Source organism: Lepisosteus oculatus, chromosome 7 (assembly GCF_040954835.1).
Source record: "Lepisosteus oculatus isolate fLepOcu1 chromosome 7, fLepOcu1.hap2, whole genome shotgun sequence".
Lineage (NCBI taxonomy): Eukaryota > Metazoa > Chordata > Actinopteri > Semionotiformes > Lepisosteidae > Lepisosteus > Lepisosteus oculatus.
The window spans coordinates 48,141,762-48,166,480 of record NC_090702.1 but is presented as its reverse complement, the minus strand read 5'-3'; the positions used below and the strand labels follow the sequence as shown (position 1 = coordinate 48,166,480).

Here is a 24,719-nt window from a genome sequence, read left to right as displayed (position 1 = left end):
GGAAACCTTGGTTTCAGAGAGTTCCAGCAGAAACGCTGAGCGACAGCTTTCTCATCCACATTGTGCAGGCTCCCACAGTAGGAAGGAGGTGCTTATACTGCTTGACTTAGTGGTTTTTAAAATACGCCAACAAGAGTATGGAGGACAGATGTGTGAGAATCACTAACTGTAACCACAACACAGCACATTCTCTAAAGAACATTTAAGAGCACCACTGACAAGGCCTAGAAATCTCGTTTGAAGTTTGCGAGCTTGAGAAGAAATAGAATTGGGTCAAACAGATATAGAACCAGATAACAACAGAGGGTTTCAGTTCAAAAGACACTACAAGAGTAGCAGAGTACATTCGCACGAAATGGGGAAAAATGGCACCAGACAAACCAAATTCCTCGGTTTACAGCACTGAACTGTAAATCAAGGCTAAGAAACTCTACCCCAAATGTTTCAACACATCAGGTAGCACACATTTTATATCCGAAAGGAAAGCAGCGTATAAAACCACTGAAAAACAACAGGTTACAAAGAAAAAGGAGAACAATGAAGTAGAAAAGCAGGTAAAAAAAAAGAGAGATCGGAAAGGCCAAGAGAGAAATGGAAGGAATATAATAAATAATAAAAACTCTTTTCAGTTCTACAACAGCAAAAGACCATTAAGACTGAAGTAAAATAATCCCAACATTTCTAGATAACAAAGAGGAAATGGCTGATTTACTAAATTTGTGTTCACTCAGGTCTTCACCAAGAAAGAAGTCAACAACATGCCTCAGCTAGCAGAAAGCAGACGTTTTTCGGGTTTTAGAAGGAGTCAAGACGAATGAACCCCGGGGCCTGAAGACACCCTGCCGATCGCACTCCTTGAACTCAAGGAAACGAGACGTTATTCAGAAGCCACTGACAGAACACTTCCCACGGCCTGCGAGGACAGGGACAGTGCCTGGGCACGGGAGATCTGCTACTGCAGTGGCCAACCATACCAAGGGTCAGAATACTGAACCGAGTCATTACAGACCAGTCATCTGACTTCTATTACACTTCAGGTTGTGGAAACAATGATTTGAACTAAACTAGCGGATCACATACATGGACATAAAGCCCAAGGGCATAATCAGCACAGATGTAGAAAAGGTAACTCTAACCAACTTGTCAGAGTGCTTTGAACAAACAACAAAAGTAATATATACATACATAGAGCATATGATATGGTGGATTTAGTGTTTCAGAACTGGTTAACAAATAGAAAACAGGGTACAGATAAGATTTAAATATCCACATTGGGAGGATGTAGTCAGTGGATATAGTTGTTTTCAAGATTCTAGCATAGCTATTAAACTAGTGAAGTCTGCATGTAATACCAAATTAGCCCAATTATAAATATATGATACCAATTAGATAATACCAAATTAGTTAAACACTGTAGAGGCAGCAAATGAAGTTAAAAACGATTAAATAAAATCTAGGATTGGGCAAATGCCTAAGGTTCCTTGTAGACACAGGCAGAGTATATCCTGCAGGTAGCAAAAACCTCAGCTTTAAACATGAAATGGGAAACACTGAACCTGAAGACACTATTAATGGAGGAGAAGTACAGTAGGTCACTTTGCTTACATCTTTTAGACAAATACGGAGAAGGAATAAGAAAGAACAAACAAAATGTCAACGTATAAAGTGAGAAGTATAGATGTTATGTTGGGTTGTTATGTTAAAACCGTATAATGCACTAGAAAAAATGAAATTAGAATATTGTGTACAAGTTTAGTCACCACTTTATATAAAAGATACTGCTGTTCTGGAATCAGTAAAAATATACATGTGAGCTTAAGGGAATGTCCTACACTGACAGGCTGAAGGAACTGACTTTTTAGCCAGAGACACTACGAGGGGACCTCATACAAGTATTCAAAATCGTCAGAGACAAAGTCAATGCAGGATCACCGGCGAAAACCGAACCAAAGGACACAAGAGGAAAATATGTGAAAACCTGCTTTTAATACCAAGACTGGAAAACTTAGACACTTCTTCACACAAAGTTCTGCAGTAACAAGTGACCTACTACTACCTATAACGGCTCAAATGGGAGAACAGGTCAATCAAGAGGAATGTCAGGAGGAGAAAAGGGATAAAAAAAAGAAAAAAGACCATGTTGTGCATCAAGCACAACTCAAAAAGGCAGAGGAAAGATTAAGAGAGAGATGGTGCTTCAGAGGCTAAGAGTAGTGTAGTTCAGAAAGGTTTTCCCAGTATCACGAGATCAAAAGACCAGCACTGGATCGAGTGTCTAAGAGATAATGGAGTACGTACGCAGTATGGAAAGAAAATGGCAAATGTGCTTAATAAATATTGTGCAGCAAGGTTCACTGAAGCAGAAAACACTAGCGTGTCTTCTCTGGTACAAGACACTGCTCACTATTTCAGCATAACAGCGGATGTAGGGCTGCAGGGACTGAAGCTCTCACAGCAGACAACACACCTGCGTCCGATGGCATCCTCCCAGCTCTGCCCAGAGCCTGGTGGGGTATTCAAAAACCATTAACTCGGACCTTTCCACACAGGAGCTGCACCAGCTGATGAGAAACTGCTCTCCTTAATATCCTTCCCCAGAACAAACATGCAGTTCCGGCGCCCCGCAGGACAGAAGAAACGATTTGTTTCTTTTTGAAAAAAGAGGGACGTCAGGCATTTCCTAAATAGTTTGGTCATAGGGTTACTCAAATGACACAGCCTTAACTGTCCTGGATTATCTCACACAATTCACACAGCTCAGTTGTCTGTGAAGAGTCGTGCTTTCTGGGTCTACTCCCCCCAAGACGAGCCGCTCCATCAAAACAATCTCCCCCTAGTCTAGCCCCCCATCTCCTTCCCAGCAAGTAAACACTGCATTAAAATAATCGCTCCCCCCGGCAATGTTTACTCAGCCCCCCTCCCCCACTCTTCCTTGCTAACGTCTCTTTTCCTGAACCTCAGTCTCTTTCCATCTCCCCTTCCTCCTCCGGCATTCCACCACTGTTGCTGCCGCCAACGACGCTGCCGCCAACGACACTGGCCTCGCCCCAGGGCCCTGCGACGCTCTCCATCTCCCCCACAAACGGAATCGGTCCACTGGCCCCGAGAACCAGGAGATCCAAACGATTTCTACGCGCGAGATCTGTGGGAAACGCCGCGTGTCTCCTGGCAACTACCAATTTCCTGTGTACAGTAGTACACCCGGCCCTGACAGACGGTTTCAGCTCAAATGAACTTAGGAATACAAGAGTGGTTTGCAAATGAGAAAGATTCTCATTTAGGTGGGCAGCTTGTTATAGACACCTACCATCCGTCAATCCTTCCATCCATTTTCTAACCCCTGTATCCAATACTGGGGTGCAGGGGAGCCAGAGCCCACCCTGGCCAGTAGCACAGATGCCTACTATGCTTTGTGTGAATAATTGCTTCCTACCTGCACTACAGCTTTACTTTCATCCAGGTCCTTGTTTTATTCCTGATCCTGAAGTGGTGCCATGGAAAAGGAGGGGAAAGAAGCCATTAAGCAGTGGGGCTCTGTAGCCCACAGACAGAGCTCTTGTCCCTCCCCGTGGAACAGGGCTCATGCGCTGAGCCAGGGACAGGGGTGACGCCCCCCTCTGCAGTCCAGACAGTGCGGAGCTCTGCTGTGACACAGGAGCTGCTCTTGTCTCACAGTGGAATTCTCCCCTGGCTACAGAGTGGAGCTCTGTGGCTCTGGGCCTGAGAACAGCCAGAGTCGAACCCTGGCAGGAGCAGAGCACAGCCTTACTACAGGTCACTGGTGTTGTGTCAGATTCCCCCATGGGGGAGTTACCTGCTGGCTAGGGAGGGGCGCTGTGCAGGCTTGGAGCCCAGGGATCGAACCCTGGCAGGAGCAGAGCACAGCCTTACTACACGTCACTGGTGTCGTGCAGAATCCGCCTGTGGTGGGGGATCTGTTCTCCAGGCGTGGCATGTCAAGGGTGTGGTGCCGTGTGTGCTCGGAACCCACAAAAGACAGGGATAAAAGCCTGGCAGCGGCAGGGAGAGCCGGGCACGTTACACCCAATCTCATGTCCTGGAGAATGCGCTTCCTTGCAAGTCCGAACGGCACAGGGCAGCACAGAAAGAACACGTTACAGAGAGCACGCCAACGTGCCCGAAATGGAGAAGATGGTGCAGCGCATTCGGTCATCAGGAATGGGGGACATCCAGGAAGACAGACGTTCCCCACTGCCACAGGGAAACCGGCAAAGCAGACCACTGGAATGTGGTCAGTGTCAAACACACGCAGCCTGGATGAGAAACATTGAGACCGCACACACGCTGTGTGAAGAGACAGGCTCGGGTTTCTTGAAGTGAACTAACAGGCATTTCAGCTGACAGAACTGGCTTCTCCTGATCTGGGTGGCTGAGAGAGGCTGCAGGAAAGAGCTCTTCTGCGTGAGCATCTGCATCAGTCCCTGCATCACAAGCCCAAGCTGGAACAGTGCTCTTATTCGTGCTTTGTGTTTTGTTATAGATTTTGTGCTTTGTGTTTCGTTAATACCACTTCAACTAATTATCTAGCACGATTTATTTTTGGCCAACGGTCTTCTTATGAAAACAAAAGACTAAAAGCCTTCTTATGCATGAACCGCAGAACAACTAATTTCTAATTCTTTTCCATTTGTTTCCATCAGAAATTATAACGGTAAAATAAACAAATAAAAACGGGATTCCTATAGTATTTATAAACATCGATATCTCCATCTTGATATACCTTCCACATACAGCTAATACAAATGAAACTCAACAGAGCTTTCTGCGTGCTTTTCGAGTCCCCTGGTCTGCTGGGGTGGAGATTCAATGATGTTTAACAGCTACCAGTAGCAGCAGCCCAAATATCAAACACCATGCAGGGAAAACATAAGAATCCTGCTGGACGTGGATTGCTGCCAGTATCCCCCATGACATCCTCAGGAATACTTTATTTTTCCTCTGAAGAGAGTCCAGCAGGATCTTCCCTGTGGGATTCCTGAAGACGTCCGGAAGATATCTGCTGCACGTTTCGGCGGAGTCGTTTTATGGGAACGGCTGTAAGGGCCGAGAGTGAACATTCCTAAGACGAGACGTTCTCGGAGTGAGGTCCGCCTGAGAGTCATCCCAGTCCCTGCAGGGCCTGGACACATTCCCCTGCCACTGCATGAAACTCAGCACCCTAAGGAGTTACTACCGAGTCCCTCCTCTAAGTCACCAAAGCATGAAGCTTTCATCCTAAATGCATCCAATAAATACCCTTCATCAAATTAAGACCTGTATAAGGAGCTCACTCTAACTAAACAAACCTCTGAGCTCCCTGGCACTCAGATACTTCCAGTGTGTCGCCCGATGGCTGCTGGCACCAGCCTTCTGGGAAGTCAACATCAGGAGATGGGTTCAGAGGCTAAAAACTGAAACTGGTTTGATTAATCCAGGCCTGAATCCACAGGCCGCTAGCGAACCAATTCAGACCGAGGGGCCTGACAGCCTCCCTCTCAGCCCCTATTTCTCACACTGCGAGTGCACTGTATGCTGATGCTGGTTTAAAATGGGGGCACATGAAGGGGAGATAGAGGCCTCTGCTCTTGAACATGGGCAGGTGACCCTGACAGTTCCACCCCAACCCCCTCCATCTAATCCTCAGCTGATTTACTGATCTTCATCACCCGACTCTGAAACCATTCATATCCAACCAGCGGGTATCAAGGGAAAAAAAAAACAGCCATCTATTAAACCAACAAGTCAGTACTGACCTTACGTACAATGTGGTGAAAAAGTACACCCCCTTAAGATTTTACTGGTTTAACACATGTAGACGGACTTGACCCAGACCTCACCAAGTCCTAATAGTAGATAAAAACAAGAATCAATGACAAATAACACACAAAAATTACTTTGCCAGTATTTATTTTAAAAATAATCTAAATCAAAACCCAGGATTCTTTATCTCTGTGTCATCTTGAGAGCGTGTACTTAATTTTGCACCACACACCGTGAACGGACATATTATCTGGGCAAAAGGAACTTTGTAAAAGGTCCGCAATTCAGCTGGTTAAAACCCAGTCCTGCAAGGGCTCCACCACACTGTCCCGTTGTAGAAGCCATGGCCACCGCAGACACGCCTGGCGTGGCTGATCTGAAGCCTGCAGCCGTGACGCGGGCCCGCGCAACGTCAAGGAAGTTTTGCGTTTTCGAGTCCAGGCCGCCGTATTGATCACGTCGAAATCACAACCTGACCCCTGACAGCAGCACGGCCCAGCGCCGCTGCTGGTGAACCCCTAACGTTCACACTCCCTCGCCCAGAAAACAGCCGGGATACGGATTTGAAGAACAGGAAGGTCTGTAACGACAGGAGGCGGCTCGGCCTGCCTCCCGCGATCACTTGTTCAGAAATTCATCAGCCAGCAGCTTCCCGAGGGATCCCAGAGAGCTAGCCCCAGCCACGTGGCTCAGGAGTTTCTTCCAGATGCCAAAGGCCCAAACTTTGACGGATACAACATCTCACATTTTTCACCGATTTCCATTGCTTTTACTGTAATCACATCGTCTGAGATCCAAACCACCCAAGAATCACAGCTTTTTTCCCCATTGACCTCTGGAGGTTAGATTAGGATAGTTTTCTGGTGCAAGACCCCCCCTTCCCCTATATACAGTGGGCATGTTTGTGAGCAAACAACGGGCACAAGGCAGGATATACCTTGGGTGGGACGTCAGTCCATGTCTGGGCACACACATAAACACTTTCGCACTAGGGCCCACCTTCCCCGGAAGCCAGTTAACCTACCAGTATGTTTTTGGACAGTTTTGAGGAAACCGAAGCACCTGCAGGGAACTCATGTGAACACGGGGAAAAACATACCGACCCCACGCAGATAACACCCCAGGGATCGAACTCGGGGACCCAGTGCCGTGAAGCTGCAACGCCAACCACTGTGCATTGCATGCTAACCATGACACCCACGGGTGAGAATTTCTGCAGCTATTCTGCAGAATAGCTGCAGAATACCCACTGTATATAGGGGAAGGGGGGGTCTTGCACCAGAAAACTATCCTAATCTAACCTCCAGAGGTCAATGGGGAAAAAAGCTGTGATTCTTGGGTGGTTTGGATCTCAGACGATGTGATTACAGTAAAAGCAATGGAAATCGGTGAAAAATGTAAGATGTTGTATCCTTCAAAGTTTGTTTTTTTTCAGATCCATTTTTGAATGAACGCTTTTTGGAAGGGAAACAGTATTCAGGATCTGCAAGCACAGAGAGCGCCGATAAACAAACAGAGGGTTCTGCTTGGGCCTAGTCACTCAGAAGGCAGTGAGGGAAAGGAATGCGTGCCGGGTAAATGAAGGAGGACACCGAGGTGCAGAGCGGTGGGCTGGGAGTGAGGTCAGCGATGGCTGACCATCAGAGTGACTGCTCTCAAAGCAGAGCGAGTCGAGGGAGCTCAGCTGCAGGACACACGCCATCACCCCCCACTCTCAGTGCATCACTCCTGGTACACTTATAACACCGCCCACTCAGTGCTGCGCTACACACAACACTGTAGCAAACACGCACGCAAAACACAAATCAGCTGTTGCACAGATGCAGAATAAGGTGTCTGCTTTTGCATGGGAGGCACCTCCTTGGAATGATTCCCCTAGGATCAGCCTAAGATGAATTCATTACCCTACCTTGAAGACATTCTGAAGTCCTAACATATGAATTGGGAATTGTTTTAATTTTTTCTCTCGTTATTTTAAGGTTAATGAAGACTTACAAGGAGATGAATTTCTATATGATACCATTAACAGAGGATGAAGACATACAACAAACACCCACACAAATGAAGAGACCTCGGCAGCACTCAAACACTACAGTACAGTACTACAGAATGTGCGCTGCAGCCTGGTTTCTGGGGCGGCCATGTTGCTTGGTCACTATGCTTTTTCACGCATTCTTTTGTGTTCTTTATGTCCCAACGTTCTTTAGATGGGCAATGGCTAATTCTGCAGTCAGATGACATCCTTTTCCGATATTTTCTGAGGCCAGGATAACAGAACACAGAGAATTCACTTCATAGATGACAAACAGAAGTCCCATCTAGTTTTCAGATGACTTCTGTCATATAGCCTATTTAGGTAGAAACCGGTATTTTCCCCTTGGATTTGATGCCGATTTCTCACAAACGTTTTTCAGTCACTGGTGTACTGGTGGGCAAACTCGTGGATAGTGCTGTTGTTTCCATAGAAACCACACACCCCATTACAGACCTGTACACACATTGAATACGACGCCTGCATCTTCTCACCGAAACCTTCTGATCGCCGAAGCCGTCGCGGACACCGTTTGCACGGAGCTGCCTCTTACAGGAAAACGTCAGCTCGTGAGGGGGGGTCCCCCAGCCCCGACCTGACGTTCCCAATCAAATCTTCGGGGGAAGGGCTCTGCCGGTGCTTGTGCAGCGGTGCTCACGAAACAGCCCGGAGGCAGGAGGAGAGAGGGAGAAGGACTAGGGCACAGGCAAGGGCTAACATCCAGCAAGCACCCTGAAATCAGACCTCGGTAACTATTTACAGGAAGCATGAATCCCCCAACACAACTGTCCGGGCAGCCTCTGCACCAGCTTCCAGTCAGATTACACCTCGCAGGTTCCCAGTTCTTATGGTTTCCCAGGCTACACTGACTGGGACGGCTGACCGCTATTCCGCCATTGGGCGAACTCCTTTGTTTTGTCATGCCATACGGGAGCACAGCTACAATTAAGGCCTTTTCTGGCTTCAAGTCCACTGCCTAACGTAGGTCCAAAATCCTACCGTGGCGGGAAGAAAACCACCAGTCTGCAGCCTAAGCAGTGATGAGGCCCGACCTGGTCATGGAAGCTCAGCAAGGCGGGCCCTGGTCGGTACTGCTTGGATTGGAGACATCAGAGGAAAATCGGGTCACTTATGAAATGCTACTGGACCAGTAGGAGGCGCTCTTCAAGGCCAGAGACCCTAGAGCAGCTTCTGAAGACCTCAACAGGACAGCGTACAGTAGAAAGTGATATTTTTCAGATCTGACATGAAACCGATACTGTCTATCTGACCCCAGGGTGATCACAAAGGACCCCAGGGCGCTTCTCATCAGAGCATGGGTGTTTATCCCTGTCTCAGGGATTGCTAAAGGCAAGGAAAAAAAAGAAATACAGGTCGTACCACTGGGTCTTTCTGAAATATCTTCTCTAGGTTCCCCCCGGTCTCCTCAGAAATCTAACTTGCTCATTACACAAATAACCACAGGTTGTGTTCAAGATCACTCTACGGCTCTCTCCTTTCTGCCTCGATATATCAGCACAGCTTCATGTACAGTGTGAGGAGGCTGGACACAATGAGGTGCTCAATTTGCACAGCCACACTGTCTGTCTGTCTGCCCGTCTGTCTGTCTGTCCGCACGTCAGTGGTATGCTCATGTCTGTCTCTCCTTCCTCCTGCATGGATACTATCAACCGTCCATCTGTCTGTCCCATCTCAACAAGGCTCTCCGTCCCTCTGCCTGTCCGGACAGGCTCGTCTCTGTTTTCTGGGCTGGCATAGGCATCAGCGATCCGCCATCCCTGTCTGCCGGGATAAACAAAACGCATACCCTCTCCCCGTGTGCTTGTGTGTGCGTGTGCTGTGCGCGCTACAGGCTTCGAGAGCCGCCGAGCCCCTCGGCGCGGCGCAACGCCGGGAACGAACAATAGGCGAACGCACGGGAACCTACCGGAGCATCCCGGAGAGCCAGACACCGGGGCACCGGAGGAAGGGAGAGCAGGGGGCAAGGCAGCCGAGGCGGACAGCCCGCCGTGCGCAGTTGTCACGGTTACCTTTCGGAGGACGAGGATTTCTCCGAGTTGACGGACATGAGCAGCGCGAGGGGGCCGCTCCGCTCTCCGGGAGGCACGACGCTCGCAGGGAATCGCTAGCAATCCGGACTTCACTCTCCTTCCTCCTCTCTTCCTCTTGCCTTCCTGCCTGTGTCTGTCCCTCTCTCTCTCTCTCGTTCTGCCTCCTTCTCCCTCGGAGCCGCTCTCAGCCTGTGGGGGAGGGCACAGCTCCCTCCCTCCCTCCCTCTCCCTCTCTCCCCCTCTCCCTCTCCCTGCTCCAGCGCTGGAGGGAGAGTGAAAGATGGTTGGATCGCCCACCGGGGGAAGATAAAAAAGAAATCCTGCAGCGTGTGAACGGAGGCCAGCGATGCCAGACGCCTCTCCGGAGCACTGCCTGCTTCCTTCCTCCCTTCTCTCTCTCTCTCTCTCTGGCCCGGGGGGGTGTGTACGCTCCCCTCCCTCCGGAGCGAGACGGCCGGCACTCGTGCGCGGGGATGAATGGACAGAAAGCTCTCCCACTCTCGCTCCGCGGCCTCCTGCAGCTCCGCGCAACAACAGGGCTGTGAGCACACAGGACAAACCACCGCCTGCTCTCGGCAAGGGGGGGAGGCAGGGAGAGGAGGCGGAGGGGGGGGGCTGGTTCTAGGCCACACAGGAAACTGAAACTAGCTCTCTCCCTTCCTCCTTTTCAACTCCCCTCTCGCGGTGCGAGACAACCCAACCCAGCCCTCCCTCACTCCGCCTGTACTGGGCAACAAGCGCACCTCTTTCTCTCTGTCCCCTCGTCCCCCTGTCACCCCTCACGTCCCCTCTCCTTACAGCCGCCTTCGGATCGCTGAGGCCCCCGGTCCACCTGGCTCTCTCTCTCTCTCTTCCTAGCAGATGGGTTTGTTCTACATGGCTGAGCAGAAGAGAGCAGTAGCTCGGGGGGGGGGACAGCCCTGTCTCTCTCCAACACTGTCCCTCTCTGATTCCCACTCGCAGGCGTCCTACTGGCATGGATAAAGACCTGCCACGTTCTGGACAGACAGAAGACAAATCCGTTCCCTTCAGTCCGGTTACAATATTGCTCATTTCCCCTTCGAGGGGCCTCACTGGCATGACGGTTTAATCGTGCTGTCAAAGCCAGTGCGTTCCCTCTCCGTGTTTCCCCTTGGGGAAGAGCACTGCTGCGTGCCCCTGTGCTCGGCAGCGTGTGCGAGTCTGATTCACTGGGGAAGAGGCAGCATGCACCGATCGGCAGGGCCTGCAAGGAACAATAGCCCAGTGCTGTCTTTCAGCACTCCAGCTGGAACAAATACATCTGTACACATGTGAGCACACACATGCACTGTCCACTGACACACTGTGCTACAGCCCCTCGCCTGAAGCCCTTAGACCTCCTTTCCTGCGAGACTGAGGGGAGTTTCTATGCACAGTTTAAGTATCTCTCAATCTCCTTCTTTCTGTAGCAGTGAAGCACCCCCCAGGCAGTGGGAGATGGTACAGTCCTGATGTAATACCTGTACAGAGGAGAGAAGTCTCAAAGACAGCACAGCCTCCATACCCACTGTCTTATAGCAGCCTCCTTGTCTCCTTTTGTCACTGCCTCACTACAAACCTGTCTTAATAATAGCAATGATGATATTCAAAAATCAATCATTATTATTAATGACTTTAAGTGTTTTATCAAAAACAAACCACAGAGAAATATATTTTTTCAAATCTTGAATCTTCAGTTCACTCCCAAGTTAGAACCTCCATTTGCTGATTGACTCTGCTCAAAACTATAAACATTACTGAAAGTGGAGACATGATGACCACAGGTACCTTTCTCTGAGACAGTGTGTCTTAGAGAAGAGAAAAGCAGATCACAAACTCAATGTGTTTTATTGGCATAGCCGATGAATTATAGTATAGTGTTGTCAAAGCAATAAAAATGTGTAAGACATTTACAATAAAAAAACAAATACTATTATTATTAAGGCTTTAAACCTCACCTCATAGCCTCACTGGACCTCAGCCTGTATAACCTCACTGGACCCCAGCCTGTATAACCTCACTGGAGCTCAGTCTGTATAACCTCACTGGATCTTAGCCTGTATAACTTCACTGCACAGCCTCACTGGACCTCAGCCTGTATAACCTCACTGGATCTCAGCCTGTATAACCTCACTGGATCTCAGCCTGTATAACTTCACTGCACAGCCTCACTGGAGCTCAGTCTGTATAACCTCACTGGATCTCAGCCTGTATAACCTCACTGGATCTCAGTCTCTATATCCTCACTGGACCTCAGCCTGTATAACCTCACTGGAGCTCAGTCTGTATAACCTCACTGGATCTCAGCCTGTATAACCTCACTGGAGCTCAGTCTGTATAACCTCACTGGATCTCAGCCAGTATAACCTCACTGGATCTCAGTCTGTATAACCTCACTGGATCTCAGCCTGTATAACCTCACTGGATCTCAGCCTGTATAACCTCACTGGACCTCAGTCTGTATAACCTCACTGGACCTCGGCCTGTATAACCTCACTGGAGCTCAGCCTGTATAACCTCACTGGACCTCAGTCTCTATATCATCACTGGACCTCAGCCTGTAAAACCTCACTGGATCTCAGCCTGTATAACTTCACTGCACAACCTCACTGGACCTCAGCCTGTATAACCTCACTGGAGCTCAGTCTGTATAACCTAACTGGATCTCAGCCTGTATAACCTCACTGGATCTCAGCCTGTATAACTTCACTGCACAGCCTCACTGGAGCTCAGTCTGTATAACCTCACTGGAGCTCAGCCTGTATAACCTCACTGGACCTCAGTCTCTATATCCTCACTGGACCTCAGTCTGTATAACCTCACTGGATCTCAGCCTGTATAACTTCACTGCACAGCCTCACTGGACCTCAGCTTGTATAACCTCACTGGAGCTCAGTCTGTATAACCTCACTGGACCTCAGTCTCTATAGCCTCACTGGACCTCAGTCTCTATAGCCTCACTGGATCTCAGTCTGTATAACTTCACTGCACAGCCTCACTGGACCTGAGTCTGTATAACCTCACTGGACCTCAGCCTGTATAACCTCACTGGTTATACAGGCTGTATAACCAGTGAGTATAACTTCACTGCACAGCCTCACTTGACCTGAGTCTGTATAACCTCACTGGATCTCAGTCTGTATAACTTCACTGCACAGCCTCACCTTCTTCTCTGCCTCCCAGCCTGTACCACAGATGTGGCTTTCAATCCACACATCGTGGACATGTGCACACAGGTCCTCAGTTATATTACTCAGCAGATTATCTGCCCAAGCACTTGACGAGCCTCATCACTACTGCATCCACCTTACAGCCAACACACCCTTTAATTCCATCCTAGCTTCAAAGTAACTGTTACAGAGTCTTTGCTTTGCAGTGGTGAGTGTATCACCAGCTGCAGTGAGGGTAGCGGACAGTACAGAACTCTGTCCACTGGGGGGCAGTGTTGCAATGCACAGCTGTTTACATCACTGCTGTGAGAAACAATACTAAGATGGCAGAGATTTTCTCTCAGTACATATCAAACTCAGAAGCAGTTCAGTATAATTCAATAACAGATACAACACATAATCGCCACACAAAGCAAATATTTCCACTGCAAACAGTGCAAGCTAAATAAACGATTTAAGAAAGCTGACAGAACAGTGGCAGCTGTTGTCTCACAGCAGTCAGAGTGTTGTCCTGTCAATGCAGTTGCTACGTTCTCTGTGTTTCTCCCAGGCTCAGTGGGCATTGCTGCTCTGCTGCTTGTCCACCTTTTTCTTTCTCTTTCTCTTTCTCTTGTCTGAATCAAAGCATTTTACTGGCAGTGTTTGTTGCATCCTTGCACTGTCTAGGAAGTTGAAGAGAGTGTTGGGTCTACATAAACTCCTAGATCTTTTTTTCTACACCAGCCTACTTCTTGGACCTCAGTACTACCCATGTGAAATTTAAATTGTGTCCCCTTGCTTCCTGCATGTAAGAACCTGCACATATCCAGTGCAAGCTGGTGCACATGGGAACACACTGCAATAATTCATTCAGTGCATGTTAATCTCAACCGCTGGACGAAATTAATTGGTTAAAAATATTTTGAAAAATGTACAAGCATAGCTTCCATTTCTGACCGCTTAACAGCTGTCAGTCTGAGACAGAAGTCAACATTCTGGATGGGGAGGATTAGAAAATATGAAGCCTGTTCTTCCAAATACACAATTTGTTTGGTTGAGATTAAGCTCCAACTAAGATCGTTACCAACTCCGCAAATTGATTTATGCAAATGTGCTTTCGGTACAAAGATAAGTCTGCAGCTGTGACAAATGTTAGAGAAATAAAAATGTTAGCGACAAATCAAATCTCTGTTTTAAAATACGGTGAATGAATTACCATTTGAAACGGGTTTAGGTGTATTCCGTGTTTTTCAAAACAGGGTGAGATGCCCTGTCCCAGGCTTGTCTGAGCTGTCCCATGAGACCCTGCAGGCGAGTCAGCAGTGCCAACACAGCAGGCGACTGTGTGCTTGTGGGTAAGAGGGGTGGAGGCGTGTGCACCCAAAGAAACAACAAGGAATTAAACGAGCAATATCAAACCTCTGCCAACAGTGGCTCAAAATGGCTGTAATGCCCAAGCAGAACTGTTAACACCGTGCCCACCCATAAAAAGGGTATCCAGAATGAACCAAGTAGCTGTCGGACTTTTATTATATACAGGGTTGTGGGAAAAATAAATAGCACTAACCATCAGTATGGAAATAGAATCCTAGAGGAGAGTCAATGTGGATTCTGGAACGGTCTTGTTTAACTAACAAGCCACCGCGATAATGCATACAAGCCAAGCATTCGATACGTTATATTCAGCCCTGCATAAAAGATTTAGTCTCAAACTGCAGGTGGTAATGCATGCTGCTATTGAGAACGGGGTAGCGGTGAGAAAACCGAAAGCACGGAAAAGGGCAGAAAGCTCAAGGAGTAATGAGGATGTTATTAGGCAAGTGCCACTGGGATTTGGATCAGGATCACGGCTCTGTATGTCAAAGGCCTAGATTCCGGCATAGTTAGCAAAATTCGTTTACAATCTAGCTTTAAATAATAAAACATTTGGAAATAAACCGTTTACGGATGATTGTAAATAGAAGAGTTAGCAAGAACTGTAGAAGCTCCGGGAGAAATTCCATGAAATGTAGAGAAATCCGAAACTGACCAGACGCCCGACAGAGACTGTTTATGGAAACAAGTGCAGAGTGCGGCACGGAGGCAGCAGAGACACTCACTTTCAACTCAAGGCAGGACACAACCCAAACTACTCCAAAGAGACTCTGAAGCATCGTTTTCTTCTTCTTGGGATGGAGCAAAAAGAACGTGAGGATTTGTAACTCCTAGCTGGCAGCCCGCTGAAGCTCAGCAGGTGTGAGTCTGGTCAGTACCTGGAGGGGAGACTCCTGGGAAAGCTGAGGTTGCTGCTGGAAGAAGTGCTAGTGGGGCCAGCAGGGGGCGCTCACCCTGCAGTCTGTGTGGGTCCTAATGCCCCAGTATAGTGACGGGGACACTGTACTGTAAAAAGGTACCGTCCTTCGGATGAGACGTAAAACCGAGGTCCTGACTCTCTGTGGTCATTAAAAATCCCAGGGCGTTTCTCAAAAAGAGTAGGGGTGTAACCCCGGTGTCCTGGCCAAAGTTCCCATTGGCCCTTACCAATCATAGCCTCCTAATAATCCCCCTCTCTGAACTGGCTTCATCACTCTGCTCTCCTCCCCACTGAGAGCTGGTGTGTGGTGAGCGTTCTGGTGCACTATGGCTGCTGTCACATCATCCAGGTGGGGCTGCACACTGGTGGTGGAGGGGATCCCCCATTACCTGTACAGCACTTTGAGTGGAGTGTCCAGAAAAGCGCTATATAAGTGTAAGCAATTATTATTATTATTATTATTAAAATTCACCAGCATGACCTAACTTAGAATATGGAGAACAACGGTGGTCACCGTTGGCGTTGGCATTGGCATTGAAATCACCTCAGAAAAGAGCAACCAGACACACTCTGGAGCTCAGAGGAATGTCCCACACTGACAGGGACAGTGACTGAAGGCGCTGAGCCCTTTCAGTCCTGAACTGAAAAGAGACCATGAGGAGACCTCAGAGGCACAGACAAAGTCACCCCAGTGGCCTTCTTAAGAGCGAACAGTGAAACGCCAACCAGAGGACACAAGTGGAACCTAAATGGAAGGCCACTGATCATGGAGAGGAGGAGGCACTACTTTACACAAAGGGTTGTGGGAGTCTGGAACACGCTAACCAGCTATGCTGTTGATGCGGACCCCCTGGCTTCCTGCAGCTGCACGGGAGCCTCGTACCAAGTGACTGCTAGCAACCACGCCGGGAGGAACAGGGAAACAGGCTCTCGACTGTACAACTCCTTACCTTTCCTTCGAACTGTCTCTCCTTCAGCTCCTAAATTTATCGTCTGCCACTCTATTGGAAAAACATTCCTCAAAAGTAGGGCACTTAAACATAGCTCCCAGCACCAGAACCGTTTTCCAAAAATATCTGGCATTCTGATGAAATTCTCCATCCACGAGCCCACGGCAAAAAACCTGGGCCTCTTGCTGGGGGTGAGCGACACTGCAGCGAGGTGCTTTTCTCGGAGAAACACACACGTCAGCCGTCTTGCATTTATGTCGTGCTTTTTCACTCCCAGGCACCTCAAAGGGATTCAAATAAAGCTACAAGTACAGGCAAATAAGTTAGGAAAACGGTGTTGGAAAGCATAGATCAATTCTGCACAGGGCTTCTGTCCAGGGCTTGAGGCGTACAGAGTATCTCTGAGAGGTCAAAGGATCTGGGCTTGTATATCTGTGTGTGAACGTGTAGATTAACACTCCAACAGCACAGCTGTATGATCCATTTCACATATTGCTTGCGGCAGGGTCTTGTATAAACCAGCAGTGTGTGATAAATAAATTCAATGGGATACATCTACAGAGACAGATGAGACCCTAAAAAAAACATGATGTATACGTGTACCCGTTTCATCAGTACTCTGTGCGCAAGAGTCTGCCCCCGGTAAAACCTGAAACGGAGCGCAACCTGAAATGGAGCGGACTGCTGCGCAAAGCACGTCTTGGCTGCTTGAGGGAGTAAAGGCACGAGCGAAGGATCAGAGAATCCTGCCTCCCACACTTGCACAAAAATCCGTTCATCAGAGAGGAAGCTTCCCGCGGAGAGCTAGCTCACACGCACCTGAGGAGCTGCAGATGAGCGGGCTTGTCTATCTGCAGCGCGGGGGATCAGAGCACGGAAGGAGGCAGAAGAAAGAGACCGGGAAAATAGGAAAGGAGGTGATGAGGGAGAAGAGGCAGAGAGACGGGGAGAGGAGAAGCATCAGTAGGAGGAGGACAAAAATGGGAGAGGAGGCGAGAGATGAGAGGAGGGACACAGGGCCGAGCGAGGAGAGGAGGGACAGAGAGGAACAGGGGCACGGTAGGAATATTTGAAAGTGTAATCCAGCTCTCTGCAGTGTGGGTTCATCACAGAGCAGGGTCACACTAAATGGGACAAACGCCCCTACAGGAGCCCTGCACACAGAGCTCAGAGTAAAACATTCTCCCCACCCAGAGAAAACCACCAAGCCATGCAGGCAGGGCTGAATTAGGCCAACACCCACTGCTGATCAATACACAGGAGACAGCACTAAAATATTTAGGCTACACCTAAAAAAGTGACCAGAATTGCAGCCACTCGAGGCTCTGCTGAGCCGTGAGACGAGCCAGGAAAAGAGTCCCCTCAGCTCACTGTCCCGAAGAACCACACCCACTGCAACAGCCTCCTGACAGCACTGCCACGACCAGGGCACCAGCCAAACACGGGCTCACGCACCAGGACACACGACTGTAACACAGGCTGGATACTGAGCCCAAAGACACCACGCTGCGGCAGGAGGGACACAGGAACAGAAGAAAATGAACTTCACACTAAGACATGGGGTGACATGGGCCACCCTGACTGCCCAGAGGGGACAGGCTCAGTGACCACAGCCTGGACATGGAAACTGGACACAGACCTGACTGCCCAGAGAGGACAGGCTCAGTGACCACAGCCTGGACATAGAAACTGGACACAGACCTGGCTGCCCAGAGAGGACAGGCTCAGTGGCCACAGCCTGGCAATAGACACTGGACACAGACCTGGCTGTCCAGAGAGGACAGACTCAGTGACCTCAGCCTGGACATAGAAACTGGACACAGGCAGACCTGGCTGTCCAGAGTGGACAGGATCAGTGGCCACAGCCTGGACATAGAAACTGGACACAGACCTGGCTTCCCAGAGAGGACAGGATCAGTGACCACAGTCTGGCCTTAGAAACTGGACACAGACCTGGCTTCCCAGAGAGGACAGGCTCAGTGACCACAGCCTGGCCATAGAAACTGGACACAGCCCTGACTGCCCAGAGGACAGACTATACTCCCACTGCCAGCAGGGAGATACTGAGACAGAGAGGCACTTTTTGCTTTACTGCAAAAAAATACTCAGCGATTAGACAAACATTCTTCCCTAAAATAACAAAAGAAATCTAATTCAAGAAACCTCGCTCCTGCCAGAAGCAGAACAGCTTGCAATCCTACTGGGTGAGGAGCTCTGGCATCACTGAAGCTCGTCTGTCAAGCCAATACAGCGCGGTGAGCTTGAACTGGAACAGAGGAGCAGAGCAGAGAGGGATGAGAACAGGGACAGGAGGCACAGAGAGGAGGAGCAGGAGATGAAAGGAGGGACAAAGAAGGGAGGGAAGTGGGGAGGTGGCTGAGAAGCCGCAGAGAGATGAGAACTGTTGACTGTTGTTACGCAGTGCTGGAACTCTCCTGCCCTGCCGATCAGCAGTTTGAGCAGACCGCTGTCCGGAGCAGGGACCACAACAAGCTAGGAGAAAACAAACAAGGACGAGGGGAAGAGACGAATGAAGGATGGCGAAGAGAGGGGAGACACAGGAGTATGTCTGGGAGCTACATGTATCATTAGTGAGGCTAGAAGTATATAGGACATGTTTGAGAGTTGGGTGTATAGAACTCTGTGTTATGGGGTTCAGTGTAATGAGGACCAGTTTATCAGGGCTCAAAATATTGGGGATCAGTATCTCGGCCTTTGTGTACTAGGACTCCATATGCTTCAGTTTATTAAGATAAAATATACTAGGCACCAAGCTATTGGGGTTCAGTGTATTAGAGTCCAGTGTACCTGGACCACATGGGTTCTGCATGGGTCGTGAAGGAGCATTGATTGAGACTACACCCTGGCATAGTGTTTTCCGCAGACAGTAAAACAGTGCTGGTCCAGGGGTACTCAGATCTCTCGGGGTGCCCTTTCACTAAACTGACAGAAGCACAAGTGAATATACTGTAATTCTAAAACTACCACACATAAGCAGCAGACTCGATATAAATATAATATTTACAGTCCAGGCTTTTAAAGGATCGGCTCAGGATCTGCGCCTGTGGCTGGAAGGTTGCCGGTTCAAATCCCGCAGCCGGCAGAGGAATCCTACTCTGTTGGGCCCCTGAGCGAGACCCTTCACCCCAACTGCCCCAGGGGTGCTGTACAATGGCAGACCCTGTGCTCTGACCCCAAGCTTCTCTCCCTGTCTGTGTGTCTCATAGAGAGCAAGCTGGGGTGTGTGAAAAGATCATTCCTAATGCAAGAAATTGTAAAGGGTTAATAAAGTGAAAGTGATATTATAAGGGACAGAGTGGTGGCTTGATAAACTGCTGGTCTTAGCGTTGTATCCCCTAGGACTTTTTATGCTCCAGATGGGGGAGCCCAAATTCTACCATTTGTAAATGAACAAGAGTGTAACGTCAAGACTGAAGGCCCTGTGTGAGCCCGGTACACGTGCTGGAGTGCGAGACTGGGGAAGAGACAGCAGCTGCTGTGGAAAGGCGCTAACCTCACTCCCTGATCACCAGATCACCACCTCTAACGCACAAAACACATGAAATATTCATAGTCCCACACATCTGCTCTCAGCAGAGGCTTCTGCGCAGCTGTGGCTGCAGATGAAAAACAAGACGAGCACAGGGACCGCCGTCCTGTACTGCAGATCTGCAGCTGATTCAATGCGGTACAGAGACGGGCCTGCTCGATAGAAAAACAGGACTCAGTCCAATTCAGCTCCAGCCCGGCTAGTCCTGTTTCATCTCCAGAACAGGGACGTGTCAGCCAGCGCACTGAGCCTGAAGGGCTCACACAGAGGCCAGGAGAGACGGAGTACAAGCTGCTGACACCTGACACTGCCAACCACACACTCTCAGCCTGTCTGCCACCTCGCCTCCTCCAGCACCCTGTGGCAGCTGCAGCAAAGCCCCCTCTTCGTACTACAACAGGTTTCTCCCAACGCCTTCACCTCTGGCCCAGCGGTCTGCTGCATTCCAAACTCCACCCACAGCCAAGCATCAGGAGGGAAGCAAAATGTCGAATAATTGATGTTTTAAAACCCTGCATAAAGGTTTTACTCGCCAGACTAGAGACGGCACTAGCACAGGTGATCTTCTGTACCGTGAATACTAAATCTTTTACAGAACAAGTCATGGTAAAGTCCACGAACAGCAAAAAGACAGATACGCGCGCCGGCACAGATCTGAGCTCTGAGCCTTATGATCGACTTTTCAATGTTTTATTTAATGTGTTTTCTGTTGTATCTGAATCGGTTTTGACAAACCGCGATTTACGAAGGCTTCTCTCCTTGACTAGCAGTGCAGTAAACAATCACTTGCTGATTGACTGGAGTTTACCACGCCTGGACAGATGGCTTAGTAATTCGGTGAGACAGGGTAAAAGCACGGTATATCACAGCAATGCAGCCCGACAGAGGGCACAGTAATAATACAGTTAACCATAGAGGAAAACGAACAGAACAAATCTTTCTTCTAATAACTAGCCTATTATCACAACAGTGTTCGGCCAATGCCTCTGTGATAGTTTCACGCATAGAGAGCTCTGTCTAATATCTGTGGGGAACCGATGCAGTCATGTCCTGCTCCCTGATCTAAATAGAAGATAATTAAAAGGCCGAATATTTTGATCACCGTTAAAATTTGGAACATCTCAAACCTCCATTCAAAGGCCGTTTACTGAGACTGTAAAGATTAAGTTCCTTTAACTTCCTCTAAACACATGCACAGAAAAATCTTCCAAACGATCTTGTTTCTCTCCTTCAGTATTTTCTAAGATGGACTCCCCCAGCCTCTTGGAGTCCAGTGAGCCCCCAGGCGTATGGGGGTGCTCAGGGCAGAGCTACAGAATTACCTGTTTGAAAACTAGTGTAACAACACTCCTCTATCACTCAAATCTCACAGCCTGATTAAATACATCACCATGTAGGACAGCAGCAGTGATAATGTGGCTCAGCATGTGCGTGGATCCTGTGTGCTCAAGACGATACTCTGAAAACATTCATCACAGTACTTCACCACGATTATCCCCAGACCTGAAAACAGGGCAGAACAATAGCTGGAAAAGCCTTGTCTAACCATCTTGTGTGAGCGGTAAAGCAGAGTAACACGGCACAGGAAAGACAGAGCCATGCAGACGCCACACTGCACCGCGACCGGAGAGGAAGGGAGCTGCCCCAGAGCACACACAGGTACAGCAGACCAGTGCACTCGCTGCACAGACAGAGCCGCCCCAGAGCACGCACAGGTACAGCAGACCGGTGCACTCGCTGCACAGACAGAGCTGCCCCAGAGCACACACAGGTACAGCAGACCGGTGCACTCGCTGCACAGACAGAGCTGCCCCAGAGCACACACAGGTACAGCAGACCGGTGCACTCGCTGCACAGACAGAGCTGCCCCAGAGCACGCACAGGTACAGCAGACCGGTGCACTCGCTGCACAGACAGAGCTGCCCCAGAGCACACACAGGTACAGCAGACCGGTGCACTCGCTGCACAGACAGAGCTGCCCCAGAGCACACACAGGTACAGCAGACCGGTGCACTCGCTGCACAGACAGAGCTGCCCCAGAGCACACACAGGTACAGCAGACCAGTGCACTCGCTGCACAGACAGAGCTGCACAGACAGAGCTGCCCCAGAGCACACACAGGTACAGCAGACCAGTGCACTCGCTGCACAGACAGAGCTGCCCCAGAGCACACACAGGTACAGCAGACCAGTGCACTCGCTGCACAGACAGAGCTGCCCCAGAGCACACACAGGTACAGCAGACCGGTGCACTCGCTGCACAGACAGAGCTGCCCCAGAGCACACACAGGTACAGCAGACCGGTACACTCGCTGCACAGACAGAGCTGCACAGACAGAGCTGCCCCAGAGCACACACAGGTACAGCAGACCGGTGCACTCGCTGCACAGACGGAGAGGAAGGGAACTGCCCCAGAGCACGCAGAAGTACAGCAGACCAGTGCACTCGCTGCACAGACAGAGCTGCCCCAGAGCACACACAGGTACAGCAGACCGGTGCACTCGCTGCACAGACAGAGCTGCACAGACAGAGCTGCCCCAGAGCACACACAGGTACAGCAGACCGGTACACTCGCTGCACAGACAGAGCTGCACAGACAGAGCTGCCCCAGAGCACACACAGGTACAGCAGACCGGTGCACTCGCTGCACAGACGGAGAGGAAGGGAACTGCCCCAGAGCACGCAGAACTACAGCAGACCAGTGCACTCGCTGCACAGACAGAGCTGCCCCAGAGCACACACAGGTACAGCAGACCAGTGCACTCGCTGCACAGACAGAGCTGCCCCAGAGCACACACAGGTACAGCAGACCAGTGCACTCGCTGCACAGACAGAGCTGCCCCAGAGCACACACAGGTACAGCAGACCAGTGCACTCGCTGCACAGACAGAGCTGCCCCAGAGCACACAGAGGTACAGCAGACCAGTGCACTCGCTGCAGACTCGCTGCAGACAGAGAGGAAGGGAACTGCTCCAGAGCACACACAGGTACAGCACCAGCAGCAGAACCCTCCTTCCCTTCGCCTGAAACTCCAACACACGTCCAGCAGCCACAGAATCCCGAGCTCCGCAGCGCACATGCCCCCACCACCCCCCACCCTTGGCGCGGTACCTGGCAGAGCGGTGCAGGGCCGGAAGAGTCAGCAGCTGAGTGGCCAGGCGGCACAGCCGGCTGAAGGCCATGGCAGCCGGGGGGCCACGCGTGCCAGGGGGGAGCTGGGAAGGGGGGCTGGCTCCCGGGCCGCACGGAATGATGGGACCTGCGCAAGTGTGGGCATCTGTGGGAGTGGGCGCGACTGCCTGGGTGACGGCCCCTGCCCCTTCCGCCTGCCCCCTCCAGGTCACAGAAAGGCGGGCGGACACTCGGATCGGGAGACGGGGAAAAGAGGCCGACGAGCAGGCAGGCAGGAGGCCCAGTCCCAGCCCCGACGCAGCGCAGATCTGGGAGAAGGAGCTGTGCTTCTCTGAAGCACAGACACAGATCAGAGACAGAGAGGGAGAGAGAGAGAGAGAGAGGTAACCACAGCAGTGCTGATGCTGCTGCTGCAGCAATATAGAGCACAGTGTGTAAGAGAAAAAAAGCAGAGCGAGAGAGAGAGAGAGATGGGGGAGACAAAAGTGTGGATGGATAAAAGAAAGAGAAAAGAGCCTTAGTGCAGTAATGAAAAAACAGAGGGGCAGAGATAAACGAAGGCAGAGAGCATGAAGGAGGTAAAAAGAGACTGCTGGAGTAGGGGAATTAATGGTGAGAAAGAGAAAGACAACCACAGTGCACGCAGAAAGTTAGATACAGACACATAGCTGCATACAAACAGATCCATATAATGGCATAAAGGAGGACAGGCAGCCAGGACTGAGGCCACAGTCCCACTGCCTGCTGATCTCTGTGGGGAGGACTGAGGGCAGGGCTCCCTCTGCTGTCTGACCGTGGGACTGCAGCTGTCAGGGGCCGCTCTGGGCTTCCCAGCATGCAGGCAGAGCAGTATCCAGGGTTATGCAACTGCCTATATATAAAACATATCTCCGACTGGCTCATGATGCTCAGCTCTGTTCCTCGACACAGAAATTATGTCTTCATCCCCGCTGCAGCCTCAGAGAAAACTACAGTGGGAACAGATTCAAGATCCAGCAGCACTGGAAGAGTCAACCCGGCGGACCTCTTCAGAATCAACAGCTAACGTTGAACCAGAGGAGACAAGTGGAAATTAAATACATATAAAACTAGGAACAGGAGGTACCTCCATGTACAAAGAGTTCTGGTAGTGTGGAACAAGCTACCCTAATGTGTTGTTAAAGCCAATACTTCTGTTTCCTTCGAGAAGCAGCTGGACAAGAACAATAAGCTACTAATTAAATTTATCATAAAAATTTCCACACTTTCAAAAAATATCGAAGCTGCTATCACAGTAGATTGTGATATTTGCATTTGGTATCTCGTTTAAACACAATATATTTCCCCTGTGGTGTTACAATTCTGTTAGGGTTCCAATACAGGACCAGCACAGTGTCTTACTGCCTGATGGCCTCGGGTTCCAATAAAGGACCAGCACAGTGTCCTACTGTCTGATGGCCTCGGGTTCCAATACAGTTACCAGCACAGTGTCCTACTGCCTGATGGCCTCCGGTTCCGATACAGGACCAGCACAGTGTCATACTGCCTGATGGCCTCTGGTTCCAATACAGGACCAGCACAGTGTCCTACTGCCTGATGGCCTCGGGTTCCAATATGGGCAGTTATCTGAATAATAATTGTTTACGCTTATATAGCACTTTTCTGGACACAGAGAGTCAGGACCTCGGTTTTATGTCTCATCCGAAGGACGGTGCCTGTTTACAGTATACTGTCCCCGCCACTATACTGGGGCATTAGGACCCACACAGACCACAGGGTGAGCGCCCCCTGCTGGCTCCACTAACACCTCTTCCAGCAGCAACC

At 49.8% G+C, this 24,719-nt stretch overlaps 1 protein-coding gene across 6 annotated transcripts in view; it reads right to left on the bottom strand.

Annotated features, from left to right (window-relative positions):
* srpk2 (SRSF protein kinase 2) overlaps window positions 1-24,719 on the bottom strand; it is a 69,689-nt gene that overhangs the window by 31,236 nt on the left and 13,734 nt on the right. Inside the window, exons 1-2 of one of the 6 annotated variants that reach the window (XM_069192620.1) lie at window positions 10,587-10,935; window positions 9,823-10,105 (exon numbers count right to left, since the gene is read on the bottom strand). The exons of 3 other annotated variants lie outside the window; for them this stretch is intronic. In XM_069192620.1, coding sequence (XP_069048721.1) covers window positions 9,823-9,860 — 38 coding nt within the window. In that variant the 5' untranslated portion in view covers window positions 9,861-10,105; window positions 10,587-10,935. Of the gene's footprint in view, window positions 1-9,719; window positions 10,531-10,586; window positions 10,936-24,719 lie in introns of those variants that run through there. 2 more of the 6 variants (XM_069192621.1, XM_069192619.1) reach the window with 2 other exon arrangements.